This window comes from Chlorocebus sabaeus, chromosome 7 (assembly GCF_047675955.1).
Source record: "Chlorocebus sabaeus isolate Y175 chromosome 7, mChlSab1.0.hap1, whole genome shotgun sequence".
Classification (NCBI taxonomy): Eukaryota; Metazoa; Chordata; class Mammalia; order Primates; family Cercopithecidae; genus Chlorocebus; species Chlorocebus sabaeus.
This window is the reverse complement of record NC_132910.1, coordinates 133316792-133338938: the sequence shown is the minus strand read 5'-3', so window position 1 is coordinate 133338938 and position 22147 is coordinate 133316792. Positions and strand designations below refer to the sequence as shown.

General features: G+C 36.8%; 1 protein-coding gene across 18 annotated transcripts in view; it reads right to left on the bottom strand.

The window, feature by feature from the left end:
• The window catches only part of TENM3 (teneurin transmembrane protein 3), a 1046942-nt gene that overhangs the window by 106466 nt on the left and 918329 nt on the right, over nt 1-22147 (bottom strand). For all 18 annotated transcript variants that reach the window (XM_008000348.3, XM_073017739.1, XM_073017738.1 and 15 more), the window contains 6 exons: nt 16593-16807; nt 9941-10151; nt 9467-9568; nt 9081-9275; nt 7809-8009; nt 1371-1556 (listed from right to left, as the gene is read on the bottom strand). In XM_008000348.3, the coding sequence (XP_007998539.3) occupies nt 1371-1556; nt 7809-8009; nt 9081-9275; nt 9467-9568; nt 9941-10151; nt 16593-16807 (1110 nt within the window). The remainder of the gene's footprint in view (nt 1-1370; nt 1557-7808; nt 8010-9080; nt 9276-9466; nt 9569-9940; nt 10152-16592; nt 16808-22147) is intronic.

The following is a 22147-nucleotide window of genomic DNA, read 5'->3' as shown; positions in this document are numbered from 1 at the left end:
GGCAGAAATACTGCACACGTGTCGATTCATTTCGCTGCTGGGAAAAGGAGCATGCTACATGTGACCTCACCCAGTGGGAGAGAAGGAAGGTGGGAAGGCTGTGCATGGATTTCTGCAGACTCTGCGGGATATGTCTTTTTTTCTTGCTGGTTGTGACACATTATAGCCATGATACAACTACCTCTGGGTCCTGAGTTCTTCTTGAAGATCACCAGCGTGGGGGTGCGGTGAGACCCTTGAAACAGATGTCAAGGATGGCATTAAGACTAGAAAAAACCTTCCATGAAGTTTATAATGACACACTTGTGACAATTTATAAGACGTATGTGATTTCAATTTTCCCATGACAAAGTTTCTGGCTACCCAAAAAAGCAAAACAGCGAAGTACATAATACTTACAGATACACCAGAAGAAGAAATCTTTAAAAGATACTGACACTCCCCACAACAGATTTATCAACTTTCACCCTAGGAATGTAAAACAATGTGGAGAAATACTATACCACCAATTCTGAAATTTTGGTAGGACTGTGCCATTTATAACTAATATTGTGTACTTTCACTGAAGTGATGTAGAAATTTATTACATACTTTTGTTGTAGTTTTAAAATTAGACATTTTAATTTTAATGACAAATGGTAAAAGCAATGACACTGAGTATCTTGAAAATATGATATATATATTTTGGATACTTTTGTATCTACACTAAATATTGTTTATGTACTAGCGCTTTTATCTGAAACATCTATCTGATGGTTTTATTTAACCTATAGATGTCCACAAATGTCATCATATATGAAAAAGTGTTAACCATATAGGTTTGTTTAAAAGCAGCGAGATTTGTGCATTTTATTCTACTTTATTTCTCATGATACCACAAAATAAAGTCATAAAAAGTCAAACCTCTTTTGTAGAGACTCAAGATACGGGCAAGTCTAAGCTGTGCGATTCTAGAAACTACAGCAGCCAACAAGGCCATATAATTTGAAAAAAATTTAAAGTATTTTTTTCTAAAGTGGAAAACCTGCTATTAAGAAATGCAATGACAATATGGAACATCAAGAAGTAATATTTGATAAAACTTCACTTATAAACACATCATTAAGTCTGTTTTATGTGAGTCCATTTACGTGGCCATCCCCAAAACCAATGAATAAAAGTTCAAACCTCATACTTGTGACAGCTGTTCTAAAAAGAACTGAATTGCCATCATAAAATGACAACCATATTTAAAAAATAACTTCGTGTTAAGAAAGACAAGTAAACAATAATGCAAAGAACAGGCTTTTTCCAAGTTGAAAACAGCTGACCACGGGGGCTCTTCTCTGGGAGGAGGGGGACAGACAGACACAGACGTGCAGTGAGCCTACCAATAGTGCAGTGCTCTCCATTCCAGCCTTGGCTGCACTCACACTTGCCATCCTTGCAGGTTCCATGCTCGGCACAGCGGGGATGGCAGGCTCTCTGATTACACGCTGGGCCCGTCCAGCCTTCTTCACAGCGACACGTCCCCCCCATGCAAACGCCGTGTGAGCCACAGTCCACAGAACATATTTCTGCGTGGGAGGAAGAGGAAGCAAAACAGGAGAGAAGGGTAGCGGGAGGGAGGAGGGGAATTAATAAGCAGTGCTCCATCTTCCACTCACATTTGTGCAAATGAAACACAAAATCATCAAAAAGAAATCAAAAGTATTTGTATGCTAAGTAAATTTCAGCACTGACTACTAGGAAATTATCAGTGGTGGAACTCTACATCTTTATTCATTCATCATTTAATTTTACATGCTGCTCTAATCATGCATAAAATACACATGACAATTGCTAGAAATAATTTCTTTATATATATAATACTTTATAAAGAAAACATTACATATATAGAGAGTAGTCATGTTTATATACATCTATCACCAAGAAAACAGGTTCTCATATCCCCACCCCCAAATTAATGAAATATTTCAGCGTCTCAGCATCTCAGGTATCTAACAGGCTTGGGTTTCATACATATGGCAAGAATTTGAAGAGGGGTTATTTCTAATGCCACATTTAAATGTTTTAAATATTCAGAAACTTTCACTAAGAGGAATCTACTTTGGTAAGTAAATTAGCTTGCTTCTGACACAGACATGCATGTAAAAGGAAACTGTTTTTCCTATTCAGTAAATTTGTACTGTTGGCAGATACAAATTTCTTAGTTCACACTACAAAACCAGTTTAATAATACATATAATTGACTCTCCTTTGAAAAACAAAATTTTTCCACTCCTAGAATTACTGAAAAGAGCACAAGTTACCAAATGACTTCAAATGTTATACCAGGTTAGCTCTTTAAAAAGAATTCAGATGTGTAAGAAAAAATTTTTAAGCTTTCTTAAAAGCTTTCTTTAACTAGTTCCAATTGAGAGACAGGGAGAGGGAAAGGTAAAAGAAACTTTGAAGGTTATTTCATTTTTACTCTTTACATATAAGGTTAAAGTTAGCTATAGTTTTTTGGGGTAATACCCCTGAAATTCTAAGACTGTTGATTAGTTTTCGTTTTCTTGCAAAAATAAAGCACTGAACAATAAAAACCTAAAATCATTTCTAACAAACAGAAAATGTACTAACCCTTTATTTGATTAAAAAATAGTAGCTGTTTGTGCAGTCACATGTTCTGTTTTTCCTATTCATTCCCCAAATAACATTTCTCAGACACGTGATTCTCTATCTTACAGGCTAACTTTAAACACCTTATCAAGGCATATGAGAGTTGAAATATTTTTTATAAACAACACCCAGGACTATTAACTGGAAGAGGGTAGCACACAGGTTTTTTCAGGCAATATTTTCTATCTCCTTTGAATTAAATTTTTGATTAAGAGATCCAAGATAGTTTGATTAACTTCAGAGCAACATAATATCAACCCAGCTCCAGAAGCGAGAGGTTTCTTTCTGAGGTACCCTTTTTATTCAATCTAATCAATTTTTCATTAGGGTGATGGTGTTTATCAGCATTTAGCACACTAGCTTTGAGCAAGGTGCGTCAATCTTTGTAATGAACTTATTAATTAGAGTTAATTTAATTGAAGTGGAATTGAAGGGCTAATTAATGAACAAACTGCTGATGAAGATAGAGGAAAGCCCTGTTGCTTTCAAACCTATAAACTTTCAGATGGAAATAATTCATTTATTCTCTTTTAGCAGCTTAACCAAATGTTTCTTCCGGTGTAAAGTCTACTCTCTTATTGAATTTAGGTATGTGAAGGTCATTTCCACAACAACAGAAGAGGTAGTGAGTAAAGTGTTTTCCTCTAGGATTCACTTAGAAATTCAGAATTATACTGCTTGTAAACTTTAAGCCACAAATATAAAATAACAGTGCTTTTATAAGCTTTAAATGAGAACTGTGCAATAACCAGATAAATTTGAGGCACACAAGACCAGATATTTTCACAGCATGATTGGAAGCATATTTGAGATCTTTACTATTAATTCTAAGTGGGTTTTCTGTCTTTCTGCAGCTAATAGCAAAGTTTCATAAAGATTTTTTTCTATCCTTATTATAATTACTTTCTTCAAAAATGGAGTATTGTATTCATTATGCTACCCTATTTATCGAGAGTTGAATAGATGTGAAGTTTCTTTTTTGCGTTGAGGATATCAAGATGAATAGGATAAAGATCTCTGTTCTCTATGACTAAACAGTCATTTAGTACACAGGTAAAATTAGATTTTCAACTACCAAAATAATTACAGCAGCATGAAAAAAATTCATTCTAAATACGTAAAATAATGATATGTGATTTTTGGCAGCCAATTTAATCTTTTAATTAACATTTATATGTATATTTTCCAATTCATAGCAGTATCATTTTATGAAGAGGGCTGAATTAACTTTTAAGTTATTTAGTATCAGTTACAAACTACCCTTTATAAAATAATTCAGGTAATACACTATAATAACTTTGTATGAAAAAAGGGGCTATTGTGCTTGTTCCTTTCCGACTCGGATAATTGTAGGAAGCAAATCTGAATGACAGTATTTCAAGCAAGTATTATTCTACAGCTAGTCTTAATATGCCGTTTTACTGATGGAGGCATAAGAGAACTGAACCAAGTAGCTTCACTATAGAAGTAATTATCTCTATAACATTTAATTGGATATATTTTGTGGAAAGGGTTTTTTAGTATAGGTAAAAACTCAACAGAAAACACTAAATGCTTATTTTATATGTAAATTATATGTAATTACAAAATATATTTTACGAATAGAGGACAAAACAAGTTAACCTGTTATTTAAAATAATACCACTCACTCATGCTGGATAAGTGTTGGTTGGTGGTAATATCCCTAAAACTCTTTAATAAGACATTCCAGGCTCTCTAATCCAGATCCCAATTTGTGTTTTTCCTCTTATTTATTCTACACATGTTATTTGCTCTAGCAGATATGAATTTTCTCACCAAAGTTTCTGGTTCCTCAAGCAAGCCAGAGGTGTATGGGCCAAAAGATGAGGGAGCGTGAATAAAACAGGAAGGAGGGGAAGAAGAGAAGGAGGAAGGAAGGAAGGAAAGAAGGAAGGAAGGAAGGAAGGAAGGAGGGAAGGAGGGAGGGAAGGAGGGAGGGAAGGAGGGAGGGAAGGAGGGAGGGAGGAGGGAAGGAGGGAGGGAAGGAAGGAAGGCGAGATAAGAGAGGGAGGGAAGGAGGAAGAAAACTCATCTCATACAAAAATCAGAATGGGAAGGAGAAAGGATGAAAACTTGTCTCTCAGTAGTATATGAGTTCAATAGAAAATTTTCATGAATATTATCAATTAGCTGATAGGAAACATTTGTTAGTCTGGGCTTCCAGGATTCAATTTGTAGGAGGTAAAGAGTAGCAGAGAAATCTGTCATGCTGATACTGACTCAGAGGGCAGCAGAGATGTCACCCAAGGTTCTCGAAAGGCCAGGAAACAGCAATTTGTAAAAATTACTAGTCTTTTTACTTCTTGCTAAAAATAAACATGTGAATTAGCTTCTCAGCACAATATTTCATGTCATTTTATGCCATTTGATTGTACTAATAGAGGAAACAATTTGCATTTCATAAATTTCACATTTGGGGAACCATGTCCAATCACTAATGTGGAAGCTCCTCTGAAATGATGAGAAATTAAGTATGACAAACTACAATTAGCCTTTAGAATACTTCTACCATAGTGACTACTATCACCACCCTCTACTACGTCTATTGGTGGTTAACACTTACTGAGCACATACTGTGTAAGGTGCTATTCTAAGTGCTTTTCACGTACTAACTCATTTCAGCCTTACCTCAACTGTATAAAGTAGTCCTGTAATTATCTCCATTTAACATACAAAGAAACAGAGGCACACAGATATTAAATAACTTGCCCAACGTCATATTGCTAGTGAATGGCCATCCAAAATTTGAACCCAGGCAGCTCAGCGTCTGTGTTCTGGTTCTCAGTCACTTACTGTTAAACAGGCTTAGAGAAGGGGGCAGGAGAGTAGATAGACCCCTTCACTGAAGCCAAGACTTATGTTTAATCTAAGTGGGATGTTTTTATTCACTCTACACTGCTAGTAAAATTCATTTTCTTTCTCATTTCTTCTCCTTGTCCTTCCTTCTCTATAATTGTCATCTTCCTCCTCCACTTCTCTCTTCCCTGTTTCTCTTTCTCATTTTTCCTCTTCTTTTGATGAATTGTGTAGTTTTGCTTAGTTTGAGTATCCAAACAGAATTCATCCTCTTTTCTATTTCTCACTTCTCTTCCATTGCCTCCCTATGTCCTGCCTCTTCAATCAGCCTTACCCTTTCCCAACTTTCTTGCTTCATTCAGGGACATTAACATTAGCACCAATTCTCCTTGCTTCATTTTTACAGCTCTTCTCAACCCGTGTCTCTACTGTGTTTTTTTCAGCAGGTCCTGTCTGCTTTTCCTTTCAAATGTCCCTCAGATTTATCTTTTTCATTTCTACTGACTCCCAACGAATTCATGCTCTCATCACCTCACACTTGTGGGAAAGTCCTCCAGCTTGTCTCTTCACCATCAAAGTCTCACAATTCATGCTCTCTTATTATTTACAGGACAGTTTTCCAAAAATGATACTCTCATTGTCTTACTGGGCAAATTAGTGCTATTGGTAAATCCTCCATTGCCTGAAACTATCGTTTCTAAACCTTACTCCCCATAATTAGGCCCAATCCAATTTTTTGCCTCCAAATACTTTTCCACTGTCCCTTGAATATAATGATATTTCTCACAATTGCATCTTTGCTAATCTTTTATTTAAATTGCTTGGAACCAGAAGTGATTTGGATTTTAAACTTTTCCAGATGTTATAATATGTGCAGAATACATACCAGTGGAGCATCCCTAATCTGAAAATACAAAATGTGAAATGCTGCAATGAGCATTTCCTTTGAGCATCATGTTGGTGCTCAAAAACGTTTGAATTTTGGAGCATTTTGAATTTCAGATTAGGGATGTTCTATGGTAGTGATGGTGGTGGAAGCGATCTTTAGAATTTATTATCAGCCAAGCTTTGTACTAAGTATGTTATATACATTATTCCAAGTAATTCCCCCAGCATCTTTGTGAAGAGTGTCCCATGATTTTACAGATGAGTAAACTGAGGCATAGAGCAATTTGCCTAAGGTCACATAGCTCTTAAGGAGCACAGATTGGATGTGAATCCACACATCTGATTTCACAGTCCATGCTCTTAAGTACTTTCTAATACTGTTCACCTAGCCAAAAATTATACCCTTACCCAGACTGCCATCATCATTAAACAGACAATGTTAATACAAGTCTCCTTGAAAACTTCGAATACTCATTTAGAATCACTCCTCTGAATGTCCACTGAATTCAGCATAATATTCCATGTAATACTCAATATAATATCAAACTAGAATATATTGATTTAGAATTATTTCATATGTATTCATCTCATCTCCCTAATTAAACTGTAATCTTCCACACTAGAATGGCATCTTCTCCAACTGTAACTTATGAGTCATGGAATTAGCTCATGGCCTGCAACCAACATTTGAAAAAAAATAAAATAGGCTTGAAAAAAAACAGCGTGTATCACTTTGTAGAATGTTTATTTCAATTATGTGAAGATGTGCATGTACACTTACACTAGGTCATAATGCAAAAATGTATTTAAGGTGATAGTTCAAGGTCAAAAAATTAGAAAGCCATTGTTCTAGAGGGCAGACATGATTCGTTAGTCTTTTATTCTTACGGGGCCTATCACCACCCCACACACATAGTAAGTACTCAATAACAACTTGGCTGACTGCATAAAATTACCTTGTACCATTTCTATTAGAACCATATTATTATGATTAAAAACTCAGTGTTGAACCATTTATACATATCATAATATCTATACATGCATACTCTTTGCTGTGATCATGTTTAGCCTTATATTGTCAAATGATTTTTTAAAATTGAGGCTTCTCTGTTTATAAGATAATGTGCTTAAATCCCCAAGCTATACTTAAGATTTTAGAGAGGTTAGTTTCGATTAGTAGTTCCATAAATTGAGAGTTAAGAAGATATGATATCTTACGCAAATGAAAGCTTACTCCTCTCCATAATACCAAAGGGGAAATTTTAATGATAAATTGGCTAAGCATGGTTCCTTCTTTTTTATAAGGCAACTACATATCATTATTTTTAATATTTATTTCCACAAAGAATCACTTTACTAAAATTTGTATTACGTTTAAAAAGAGGCTTTTAAAAATTAAAATATCATTTTTAGTTAAACAGTATTAAGCAACTTGATTGTACTGCATTTATTAACCTCACCATTTGAGCAGTCTGGGCCAGTCCAATTAGGGTCACATGTGCAGGAGCCACTTTCTTGAAGGTATGTTCCGTGACCAGAGCACTGGTCTGGACACATGGTCTTCAGTATCTCACAATTGCTACCTCCCCATCCTGGACTGCAGTGACATTCCCCATGGATACACACACCATGATTAGAACACCCAGGGTCTAGACAGTCAGCTGGTGTAAAGAAAAGAACGATTTTATTAAATCCAGAAGATATCATAGTGCATGCAGAAAAAAGAATTAAATCCTAATCTAATTTATATGAACACTTTGGATAATCAAATATTTATCTACCATTTTCAAGAACCTGTTTCTGAAAATGCAAAGAATTATAATACAATAAAGCATTAAGAACCAGGCTAGTGCCATTTAGGTAATTGAGACTCTTGCAAGGATTTGTAATTTTCCTGAATTACACACACAGACTCTTGAGGTTTCAGACTATTGCTCTCTGTTCTGCCTAATCACAGAGTAATAAGTATTGCCTTCTCTATAACAAATCTGTGACCACTGAGTACTGACAGCTGTATGGGATCCTCACACTGTTTGAGAAATAAATGAGTTGCATACTCTCTTTCTTAATTCACTTTAATGTGCTTTAGATGACGAGATTTAATTTAGCAATTTGACTCAATAAAACTTTACACTTGTAGGGTCAATGGCCTGAAAATTTAATTCCAGAGACTTAATTGCATTACTTTGTGTGTGCAGATCAATAAAATCAATTTGATTGAAGAACGGAAATGGTGCTTTTTTGCTTTCTGAAAAAACAATTCACCTGCACTTTACAATATGGTATCTTGACTCTCATCACTACACGTACACAGCTATGGAACAAATCCATGATGTCACACTTCTTTTCAGTAGCATATTTTGTGTACTATCCTGTCTTTCTAGAGAAGTCAAAATGCTAGATTTAGAAGCTGGCATCAATGTAAAAAACTATAAAAAGAAAAATAAAATCCAACAGTCTGCTGTTAGTTTCAAGGTACGAGGTTTGCTTGCTTTCTCAGAGTGAAAAAAAGGAATGATTCACACGGCTGAAAAAGAGCAAAGAGGCCCTTTGGTGTTTGTTCTTTTTATTAGTTAAAATGTTAATAAGACAATGCATTCATAAATATGGATTTTTCAAAATTGCTTTCAAAAGGAAGCCTATAAAAGAGATTTGCCAAACTAAAGATTACAGATATAATCTGTTTCTTTATGAAGACAACAACAGATTTCTGCAAATATTGACAAGTTTACCTTCTTCACAATTTTCTCCTTTGTATCCCGAGTTGCAGGCACAAGAGCCCATGACACAAATCCCACGACCCCCACACTGTGGGTCAATACACTGGGTAGCCGGCACATCACACTCCGTACCCTTCCAGCCGCTGAAACACAGGCAGCGGCCCTTGGAGTACTGCCCGTTGCCACTACATAACACTGGACAGGCCGCTGTGAAACAAGACACGACAGAAGAATTACAGCCACATTTTCCACCGAGCTTCCGAAAGAAAAGACACATCGCTGGAACAAGCAATTTGCCAGTTTTCCTCCCTTTCTTTCCTGTCTCGGTAGTTTTTGGAATTACTTGTGTTTCTACAGCTTATTTATATCGGCTTAGGAAAAGAATCTAACTTGCATACCTCTTGAACAATCTGGACCCAGAAATCCTGGAAAACAATGGCAAGTTCCAGAAACGCACTCTCCATTTCCATGGCAATTCCGGGGACATTCCACCACAGACTCTGAAGAAAAGGGAAAGAAGGAACACTTGTTGTATAGCCTGCCTCTTGCAAAAGATAAACGGTGTCACTTTGATCTTCATTTATGCTAGATAATTTGAGGAGTAAAGCAAAGCACTGTCACTTCAAATGCAGATTTTCAAAGTGTTTCATGATGTATTCTCCTCTCCCAAGGTAATTCCAGATAATATTTTCTCCCAGTGCTTCATAGTCTGTCACATATTCACAAATAAACGGTTCAAAAATAATTCTCATAGTCTACCTGGGCTTTAACACCCTAGGAATTACCCCAAATTGGTACAGATAATTTCGTTTCTATTAAACACGGTGTTTAGGCTGTAGCCTGGAAAAGGGGGCTTTGAAGACTATTCTTACCTATAACAATGGTATTAAAAGACACCTGCTCTGCATTTTTCCCGTCATTATAAAAAGCCAGATGCCAGATTCCGGAATCCAAGTACTGGATAAAGCCAGCCTCATGAAGGCTGACGGATCTCGCCTGCCGCCCGGCTCTCTCCGTCTCAAGCAGGCTCCGCTGCTCTCTGGCAATCAGCCTGCTGCCATCCAGGAGCTCCACGAAGTCATACTGCGGGGTGGATGACGAAAAATAGTCAGAAATATAAAGGGTGGCTGCTTCTCTTTCTTTTTGTTCTTCAAGCTGTCTTCCTTTGCTCTAACAAATACAATGTTAGAGAGAAGTTCCTGACTAACAGGTCCAAATGGTAGAAGTCTCCAATGCACACCATTTACAAGAAGGATGCAAACTACCTGCCACATAGGGCTGGATTCAATCATCAGGGACCATTTTTTTCCCCCTTATTGGGCAATATGGTTTCCAAATTTATTTAATTCTACTGACTGATCAAAGTTGAATGAGTTTAGGCAGTCTGGGGATACAAACATAAAATCTACATGAACTGACATTTCCAATCCAGCAGGCTAATTTTTAATGCATTAATTTCATAATTGATATATAACAGTCGTACATATTTTGAGTGCCCTCCCAGCCTCTGGTAGCCATCATTCTACTCTTTCTTTGTTTTAAATTTTATTTTATTATACTTTAAGTTCTGGGATACATGTGCAGAATGTGCTGGTTTGTTACATAGGTATACACGTGTCATGGTGGTTGGCTGCACCCATCAACCCGTCATCTACATTAGGTATTTCTCCTAATGCTATCCCACCCCTAGCCCCTGACCCCCTGAGAGGCCTTGGTGTGTGATGTTCCCCTCCCTGTGTCCATGTGTTCTCATCGTTCAACTCCCACTTACGAGTGAGAACATGCAGTGTTTGGTTTTCTGTTCTGGTGTTAAGTTTGCTGAGAACCATCATTCTCCTCCTTCTACTCATTCACTTTTTTAGCTCCCATATGTAAGCCAGAATATGTGGTATTTGACTTTCTATGCCTGGCTTATTTCACTTCACACAAGGACCTCCAGTTCCATCCATGTTGCCAGCAACCTTGTTTTAGTTATACCACAAGATAACCCTTTATGGTCTTCTCTGACTTAACATTCATGTAGCAACAACTACTGTTGAATCCTTACCCCGTGCCGGTTCCTCACAGGAACCCTCGTAGGAAGGCTTTACCATTTGCACTTTACAGATGAAGGAATCTGAATCTCGAGGAGCTGCAGCAGGCTCTCAGCCATCTGGTAATGGTGGGGTTGGGGTGTGAACTCAAGAGCACTTCGCTCCAAGTGGGGTCATCCCTCCCACCCTACTCCACCTCTCCTGTGACCCTGATGTGACCATCTCAAGCACGATGGAGAACGCCACGGGCTTTACTTAGTTATGTTAGATTAAAGACATGTAACAAGATGCCTTTACATCTTTGATCTAAACAGTTAATGGAGGGGTTCTGAAGCGATGGCAATAATAGGAAATGTGCCTGACTATTCTTATGAATGGGTCATCATTAAACCTAAGTTTTGTTTTAGTAAAATTAGACATGAACATTGGTGGCTGGAGAGTTTAAACAAGAATTAAAAATACAAAATGTGACTGTTATACAGTGGAGTAAAATTTTGTAAGCAGAAATAATACAGGGAATTTGAAAGATGCTGAAAAGACTTTCCAATGTAGTTTCAAGAAATTTTTTAGATAACAATTGTTAAAAGTAGAGTGATTCAGTGTCTACAGACTGTTACGTAGTTTCATTCTATTCCTGAGGTGCGTTTATGGTGAAACATATGCCACAGTACAATATATAAATAATAATTACAATACTGCATATATAAATCATAAATATTCTACTTTCTGATAGATTTCTTAAATGGAATTTCATCAGAGGCCTATTTAAGAAAAAGATTATTATATGAATCTCTTAATTCAATCAAGCTGGAATAAAATCAGTTGTTGGAAATACTGAGAATCACAGTTAAATAGACTGCCATTTTACTGATCATAGACCTCTGCTATTAATATTGGAGAGAATTTAGAATTTAATTCAGCTTCTGACTTATTAAAATTATTATTTATAAGTAAAACCTTTTTTTGTTCTTTTGGGTAGTTTCATTAGAATAGAATTCAGCTGTGAGAAATATATAAAAATAGTATAACGTGATCAGCAGTCAAAAACATTTATTTTCATTTATACCTTATAAGGATGAAAAGAATGACTGGTGTGGATACCTGCCCTACAAAAATTTGACTGGAATTCTATTCTAGAATTATTAGAGGAAGACTAATTCAGCAGTTTTGAAAGGTGACTCTGTCTCAAATAAGCCATTCATTTCCTCATCAGGTTTAAATATTTATACATTTGCATGGCAAAGAGACAAGAAAAAATTTCTTTTTATGACCCAAGCATATAAACATTTTTCTTCCCTAACATTAAACACAGTAACTGAAACAGTCGAAGGGAGAAATTCTGAGTTTTAGCTGGTATTTGAAGGTAAAAGCACAACCATCACCTTTATCATGGAAGTAACCATTTGCATCACACTGTGAACAATAAAATAAGGCCAGGGTAGTGAACATGATGGTGGGGAGGAGGAGCTGACAGGTTTTGAGTATCTACTCAGTTCTAGGCTCTTCTGCAGAAGTGTTTCACACATGATTTCAGAAGTGATTCAAATCCCTAAAGAAACATTCCCTACGTTAACACTAAAACCATCTGTGCCAAAAATTACCAAATTACAAGGAATGAAAATACTTAACAATCTTCGTTCTTAGGGCATAAAGTGGTCACTTAAGGGCAAATGTGAGTTTTGCTCTGTAATATTTCTAAGATGGAGACACAGATATATTTTTGGGGAGAAGAGGAGTCTTAGGACCTTATGCTCTTTTTAGGAAGAAATTCTTGGGGCTAACTCTTCAATTGCACTACTCCGGGGGAGCCATCATGAGACAAAGCTTATACTTGATAAAGGTTTCACATAAAGTGAAATAATTTTACTGGGAAAGCTCTGTTTAAAGGTCATTTTCTTATGATTTAATATTAACAAATATACACGCTTTAACAATCCTCGTCTAAAGTTGGTTTAAACTACAATGTATTAACAAGGTCTTTTGGAAAATCAATAGAAGAAAAGTTTGCCCGTCTTTGTTGTATTTATGCTGGTTACCTAATAGACCATTTAAAAACAAATATATTTTGTTTCAGGAATCTTCGTGGTTCACTTCTGAACAGTTAGATTAGAGGTTTAATTCAATTCTGTTACTAAAACGATGAGTTCTTGGAATCTATGAATACTTAACTGTGTCCTGACATCAACTCTTTGGTAGTGGCACAGTCTTGCTGTAATTGGAATATAGGGAATAAAGAGATTTTACACATCATCTGATCCAACTCTTTCATTTTACCAATGGACACTAAGGCTCAGAGAAGGGACGTTGCAAGGTCACCAAGTGAAAAGGTGGTAAAGGGTATGCTTAGAACCCAGGCTTCCAGCTCCCATTCGACAAGAGCCTTCATGTGACTGCACTCAAATGCTACAGTACACTTAACCATAAGGCTCTGCATGGCCTCCTTAGGCCACTAACTGACCAAGAGAACGAACTGGCATCAGGGAGAAGACAGCCTTGGCAACAATCAAACGGGCAGTTTTAAAAAGGTCACAAAGACTGTGAAAGCTCAAGCAACCATTCTGAATGGCTGGCCAATTTTAATTATTTCAGGTTGATTTATTTAATGTTCCCCAGAAACAGAGAAATATTCAATTTGGGCTGCTTTATAGAATATTTCATGTTTAAACACTGAACTCAGTTGTTTGCTCTGCTGATACTGAATAAACCACAGGAAGAAACTATAATAACCATGATGCTTAAGAAAATGCATAACCTACTTAAACACATACATTGTGGTAGAAAAGAAAAGTGGATATCACATGTATTATGTTTAAATACTAGAAGGATTATGAGAAAACCTGAAACTGCACCTTTTATTTCTCTAATCTTAAATGTTATATACAACTTGCAGAGTCAACTAAATCTTTAAATAAACCTTTCAAGTACACAAAACAATAGGCAATTCTTATCTGAAATTATTTTCTGGAATTTATAAGTTACATATTCACTATTATGCTCAGCTTAGAGGTACATTTTTTGAATTATACACAAATAATCACATATGTGGTTTCAATGGGAAAATAGTTTTTCATATTTCACTGGACAATTGCTATAAATCCAATCTGTCCACTATAACTGAAGTTATAGAGGACTTCCATTTAAGAAATTTTTTTTTTTTTTTTTTCCTAGACAGACTTTTGCTCTTGTTGTCCAGGCTAGAGTGCAATGTCACGATCTCTCGCTCACTGCAACCTCCACCTCCAGGGTTCAAGCAATTCTCCTGCCTCAGCCTCTTGAGTAGCTGGGATTATAGGTGTGCATCACTATGTTCGGCTAGTTTTGTATTTTTAGGAGAGACGGGGTTTCACCATGTTGGTCAGGCCGGTCTCAAACTCCTGACCTTAAGTGATCCACCCATCTCAGCCTCCCAGTGCTGGGACTACAGGTGTGACCCACTGTGCCTGGCCTTAAGAAAACCTGGTTATTGTATCCTAGTGAGTGTCACCTATAAGACGAACTGGAGTCAAATCTAAAATTTAAAATGGTCCAGACTGGCTGGGTGTGGTGGCTCATGCCTGTAATCCCAACACTTTGGGAGGCCGAGGAGGGCAGATCACCTGAGCTTGGGAGTTCGGGATTAGCCTGACCAACATGGAAAAACCCCATCTCTACTAAAAATACAAAATTAGCTGGGCGTGGTGGCATATCCCAGCTACTCGGGAGGCTGAGGCTGGAGAATCACTTGAACCTGGGAGGCGGAGGTTGTGGTGAGCTGAGATCATGCCATTGCATTCCAGCCTGGGCAACAAGAGCAAAACTCCATCTCAAACAATAAAATAAAATATAAAATAAAATAAAATAAAATAGTCCAGATGCGGTGGCTCCTGCCTGTAATCCCAGTCCTTTGGGAAGCTGAGGTGGGCGGATTGCTTGAGCCCAGGAGTTCAAGACCAGCCTGGGCAATGTGGTGAAACCACATCTCTACAAAAAATACAAAAATTAGCCGGGTACAGTGACACGCATCTGTAGTCCCAGCTACCCAGGAGGCTGAGGTGGAAGGATCACCTGAGCCAGGCCGAGGCTGCAGTGAGGTGAGATTGTACCATTGCACTCCAGTCTGGAAGATGGAGTGAGACCCTGTCTCAAACAAAAAACAAAACAAACACCAAAACCCCAACAAACAAACAAAAATACAAAATTTAAAATCAGGCATTAGTACATTATAAGAAGTATACAATGCATAAGGATCGAATTTACTTTAATAATATAGATATTAAAAATATTAAATAGGAAAAATGAATACACTGAAGCCTGATATTCAGAAATTTCACCGCCATAAAAATTCATATATGTATATGAACTAAATCCACAATTATATTAGAAAAAGCATGTTGAAATCTTCTTACTCATCTTTCTTTAAAGATATAATTTCTTTATTAATATGTGATAACTTTTATTCATAATTTATGTTCCTAGGTTATAGAAGAAGCATTTCTCACAAAATTATATGATATAAAGCATACATGAAAACTTTCCAGTCCTTATTTTATAAATCACACTAAATCAGCATGAAATCCTCTGGGCAAATAAATTGATGAGCGAATATAACTTTAAGCTCATCCAACTGTCAATTTTAATTAATCAACTATTACATGTTTGACATTCTACTTACTAACAAAATAGTTGATCTTAGGGAAAGTCTCAGTTCCAATTTTATGGTAGGTAATTTAAAAAACTTCTCTTAGACAGGACGGAACCTATATTAAGTGACAATTTCCAATTTACATACTACGACCCAGTACTGTATTAGATTATGAAAAAGGCTGTGGAATTGACAGTAGTTCTCCACCTGTGATTGCTGTTGGGAGGGGATTTTTATGCAAGGGAAATGACTTTGAAGTTCTTTGATATTAAGGATACCTGAATTGTTTTGTGTAGCACACGAATACGATCATACTCGGTTATCTCTGAAAGCTCTCTTGCCTCTTTATCTCAGCGTTCATCATTTTAGATGAGGAACAGTGCTTGAGTTGACAAAGCTCATGTCATCATATTTATGTTGATGTTCCCATAATTTCTCTACTAAGAGTAAATCTGGCATAAACTAAAAAAATACATTTTGAACAGAATGAATACGTGTTTGAGATGAATATGTTATGCATCTATTACATGAAAGGAATAAGATCATCTGAAATTATCATAGAATCTTTGTAAAACACTTGGAAAATCCATGGTGTTTTACTGGGTGCTCAGATGATGCTCAATATTCATTAAGTTACTCACAAAATTCAGTACATTTTAAACAGTCAAATCAGGAAGAAAATATTGCTCTTCCCACTACTGATTCAAAAACCTCAGAACAAGTAACCTACATTCAAAATTCTTTCTACTGTAGGAAGTCAGTTCCAAAGTGGCCGAACAGTTAACCAAACAGCTGAGCTTAAGAAAGATACTAATTTCAAAAAATACAAGCAGCAGTTTTTATTTTATTGATGAGAAAGCCTAGCCTTACCTGAGTATGGGAAGGCGGTAAGCCTTTTCGGCCATAGACTCCTATCAATGCATCCTTCTGAAGAGAGATATTGAATTTAAGAAACTGTGGCTGATCAATGAAGAGCTGTGATCTCCAGAAGATCCCGGGAGGAACCTCTTGAATTGCTCTTCGGCCAATATCAAGTTCTCCGGAATCTATGGTATTATTTTCTTGCGTAAATCCACCTAATTTTCCTGAATGTAAGAGATCCATTGATGAAGAACAAAACATTGTTTAAAAAACAGAACAAAAAAGGTTTTTAAACTTTTTGAAAAAGTTATTTTTACTAAATGCTCAAGCCATTTCGTCTTCTGATAAAGTACTCTCATAAAATTTGCACTTTAAAAGCTTCCGTTGCTAGATATTGGTGTTTTACTAATTCTGATTTAGCTCGTAAGATATTTAAGTTAAAATCCTTTTGACTTCCCCCAAGGTATGCCTATTACTAAAGCTGTTTTCACACCTACAGTCTTTCCGTTCACTTGAAACGTAATTATCTTACAAATTATGTGTCTTGTTATTTCTTGGGAGAGATTAGGTCTGGTACTTCTCAGTCATTCTAAACATATTATAACACTGCAAAGTATAAATTAAGGCAGAATGCATTATGGAGATTTCTAAATCAATCCTTAAGCAAACAATAAAACCAATCAATGGCTCGGATTCATGTAGTTCTATCTAAATGACATACTAGGATGAATGAAAAACACCAGATGCTGGCAGAGAGATAGGGAAGAGGTACTTGGGCCATTGTGAGGGGAAAGGAAGGAGGGGTCAGCTTAAGTGCTCACATAGCTTTTGGTGAAGGCTGTTCCTCTCTCTTTTGACCCTCATTTCAAACTCACTTGTAGTCTCAGTGGACATGCTGTGTTACTTCTGACCACACTGATCTTTGATCCATAGGAACAAAACCTCTTTGCTCCCTGGATCCCTGCCACCTGGTAAGAGAGCATCTCTTCTCTTCCTGCATGACCTCCTTCTAGAAAACAGATCCAAGACTCCTCTTTTTGGTATGATGTTCCCCTTTTCCCTCTTTGCCAAGGTTCTTTCTCAGTTGCTCTGATGGGGGTCATGGTAGAATGTCTGCAATTTTCCATAAGTGGAAATATAACCACACTGTCTTTTATGCAGACGGGTCCAGGAGGCTGAGGAACAGAATGAAACTGGGCAAATTATCTTCTATCAATTCAACTCTTTTACAGTGATAACAACAGGAGGGTGAGGGGGGAGGATCACTTGAGCTTAGGAGTTAAAGTCCAGCCTGGGCAACATAGTGAGACTCCCGTCTCTTAAAAAAAAAGTGATAACAAAGTTGACTTACTACCAACTTTGTCTTTTTTTTTTTTTAAACATTAAACTGTTAATTCAAAACGTAGAGGATGTAATTTTAAGTCTGAGAGCTGTAAGCTATCTTATCTTAGTGATAAGGGAGACAGTCTTCTAACTCTCTGTGAAGAATTATTACTTTAACACTGAGTTCATTTTTACTGAGTGTCTGCTAGCGGCAGCACTGTAGGTGACTTAAAAAAAGAAACATAAACCAAAGAGTAGAATCTTAGAGATTATCTGATCTGACTTACAAAGCTTCTGCCAAGTAGTAATTACCTGGTTGGGGAGACAACACCCACAAACTGATAAATTAAGTGAGACCCTAAAGCAGTACGACCCTGAGTAGGGGTCAGAGAAAGGCACGATCACTGCAGGCTGGAGGCTGAGAGATTTCACAGGAGTTAGGTTTGGCAGTAAACGTTGAGGAACAGGTAGGATGAGGTTTCTGAGTTGGGATACACATCGCCATCACAAGCATGCAAGTGGAACTTGAGAGGTGTTAGGCTGATGCTCAGCAGAGAAATCCATCTGGCCAGAAAATAAGATAAAGAAAACTCGTTTTGGAGTCAGACAAATCTGGGTTTGAAGCCTGGCTTTGCCAACAATGAGCTGTGTGGCCTGAAGAAAGATACTAAACGTCATCTAGAAAATGGGGAGAGTAATGTAATCATTGCACTGTTATAAGGATTCCATGAGGTTTGGGGCATCAAACACAAGCCGCAGTGTCTGGCTCTCAGGAGGTTTGAATGGGTTTGTCATGGGAGGGATGTGAGATAAGGTTGGGAAGGGAAATGACATCTGTTTGTGGAGGGCCTTGAATACCAGGTTAAAGAATATGGTCTTTATACTTTATGCTAGTGATTTTTTTGTATTTTCACTCTATCAAGAGTGTTATTACACTCTTCTCCCTGAAGACGTATATATTTACTAGCATTCTGTTACTGTGCATGTCATTTATGGTATGCTTTTAAAATAGATACTTGAAGACTGATTATGGGTAAATTGCATTTCGATGCCTCAAACACACTTATTCTTGTGTGGTGGTGGGGTGTGTGTGTATAATCAAGAGAAACAGAACTGAAGATTACTAAGGAACATGACCTGCAATCACAGACGCAGTTTATGGCCGATAGGATCTGAAGCAATTCACAAAAAATTCACACTTAGAGTTAAATGTGAGGTTTGAGGGAGTACATCACTAGCAAATGTTACAATTGCTTTCCACCTGGACTACTGCATCCTACATGACACACGCACCATCAGTGGTGAAGGACCGCTAGAGCTAAATGGAGACCCATTAAAGGTTCTGAGCAGGCTAAAGGTGAAATGAAATCACTGTTTCAAGAGCATTACTGTGCAGTAACTGTGGGAAGCCTGGAAATGAACAGATGAGTGAGGACACAGTTGCAATAACCCAGGTATGAGGCAGAAGAGGGTTGTACAAGAAAACTCAGTAAAAAGGCATTATTTATAATCTCACTTCCTCTCTTCTTTCTCAGTGTTGACAATCATGGTAGCTATCAGGTCTATTTTTCTTAAACCAATTCAGTAATACAAAATGATCTAAGGAATAAAATTTCCAAATTGAGTTATAGTAATCACTGTAATTTTTCCACACATCAACTCTTGGATTATAAACTGTAGATCATTCATAGGATTCAAAGTATTTATTTTACAATAGTAATACTTGTTTATTTCAGCAAAATTAGAACATATAGTTAAATAAAAAAAGTATATATAATGCTACTACCCAGAGATTATTTTGCTTTCTATCTAAACAGACATCTATCTTGCTTTACTCAGAAATTTTTAATTATCTGAGACCAATTTCTACTTTTCATTTAGTAAGCTCCTGCAAAGGAACCTATATTTGTCATCAAGGAACTTTTATTGAGAAGGTTCAGGGGAGAAAGAAATGGAACTAATCTTTACTGAGAACCTACAATATGACCGGTAGTTTCACCTATGAGGTTGTTATCATTTTGAGATGAGGAAACTAAGGCTCAGAGAAGTAAATGATGTGGCCAAAGCGACTGATGGAGTCAAGACTGAAATCAAGGTCTGCAGAATTCCAAAACTATCCATTGTATATAATCCTCAATAAAATCTTTGCTTTCTATTAAAACAAAAATATTATTTTAAATTACTAAGTTTTAAATTTATTTGTCTAGTTCATATAAAATCAGATATATTAAGTCACTGAAACACCCTAGAGAATACAATTTCAGGATATAAAGTTTATACTTATTTTTATAAATTTTATACTGATAAAATTTATAAAACTGCCATGGATACTATAACATAATATTCTTTATGTTATAATTCATAAGTTCCTCATAAGCTTTTGTCTTTTGGTTGACTTCTACATGAAACTAATTTTAACGTACTGAGTAGAGTAGCTATTCTCTTCCCCTCTAAGATGTTAGTATACATACCATATTTTAATATGAACATAGTTTATATTTAGACTCATTCATCAAGTATATACATTTCTAAGGCTATTATACTTGATTTTCATTAATAAGTTCGATCTACTATCTGAAGCATATGTAATGTAATCTACTCTCTTGGGTTGACCCTATTGCTGCTATTAATGGTTTTCTGAGTTTTAATAGCATACCTGTGCTTTGAAACTGGGAAGCATAAATTCATAAACTGGTGCTAATTTCAGCATTTTTTTCCAAAACATTATGTTTACCCAAGAGCATTAGCTGTGGTAATGGTAACCAAGTTCTGATTTCTAGGGTTTCAGGTTTCACTATGTCAAAGCCGTTTAATAAGCCAGGTATTCTTGCCTTGTTGCTTTCTCCACAAATTAATTTTGAGGGGTTAAAATCTTTCTCACAGAAATGATATGTGAATACATTGTTGTGTCGGGAAGCATATCTATTTATCCTATTAGTCCCATACATAGCTAATTTAACAGGTGGCTCTTTTCCAGAAAAAGAGGGTTCTTCATTTGTAAAATGAAAGAACCAAGACTGGTAGAGTGTGCTTGAATGGGATAGCAGTTGTGATGATTTTTTCCTCCCATAACGAAAAAAACCCTAATTAATCATAACACCACAGAATCTTCGAGTTCTAGTATCCGTGAGGTCATCTAGTCCAGGGGTCTTTAAACAAGGGTAGCCATATCCCTAGGAAACATTAAAACTTTTCAATAAGGAATGGGGTAGGAAATTAATTTCTATTAATAGAACCTCAATAACACCCACGTGTTGACTTTCTTTACAAAGGAAAGGTATGGCTCTTACACACTCAAAATACTACCATGACTCATTGTCCTGCAGCATAAAACTGCCAGTATGCCAGAAAAAGGCAAAATTAAAAGTACTTTTGTTGGTGAAGCTTCTTTTATTTAAGACACCATAAACCCGAGGTAGAGCTTCAGCGACTTTCTCTGCTTAACATAGCTCCATTAAGGGCAAAATGTGGGGTTAAAAATGGGGTATTTCGGACTACTGGCATGCTTTGAAGTCAAATGTATCAAGAAAGAGAGATTACCTTTTTAATGAACTTATCATCCACCCCAACCACTGTCAAAGGATGCTTTTCAACTGCAGAGGACTTTCATGACCACCAAGAACACAGCAATAAGGTAAGAAACACGAAATGTAATGATGCTTTATTTATTCCAGCTGTCAAGGTAAGCACAAGGATTTGTGCTTTATCTTGCTACCTATCTACCTAGAGCAGGGATTCAGAACTGAGAGGTTCTAACAAAATGTAGATTAATTGATTTGAACTGAAAAAATAAGTCAGACTTTTTCCGACAAAAGGTAAATTTGGGCCAGGCATGGTGGTTCATGCCTGTAACCCCAGCACTTTGGGAGACTGAGGCAGGTGGATCCCGAGGTTAGGAGTTCGAGACCAGCCTGGCCAAGACAGTGAAATCCCATCTCTACTAAAAATACAAAAATTAGCTGGGTGTAGTGGTGGGCGCCTGTAATCCCAGCTACTTGGAAGGCTGAGGCAGGAGAATCACTTGAACCCGGGAGGTAGAGGTTGCAGTGAGCTGAGATTGTGCCACTGTACTCTAGCCTGGGTGACAGAGCAAGACCCCGTCTCAAAACAAAACAAAACAAAACAAAAAAATGGTAAATTTGATTTTAGTAAGTACTGGCTCCGACAGGTAAATTACATGGTGGATATTTCCCATAAATTAAATGAGCTAATGAAATAGATATATTTACAGCATATACAGG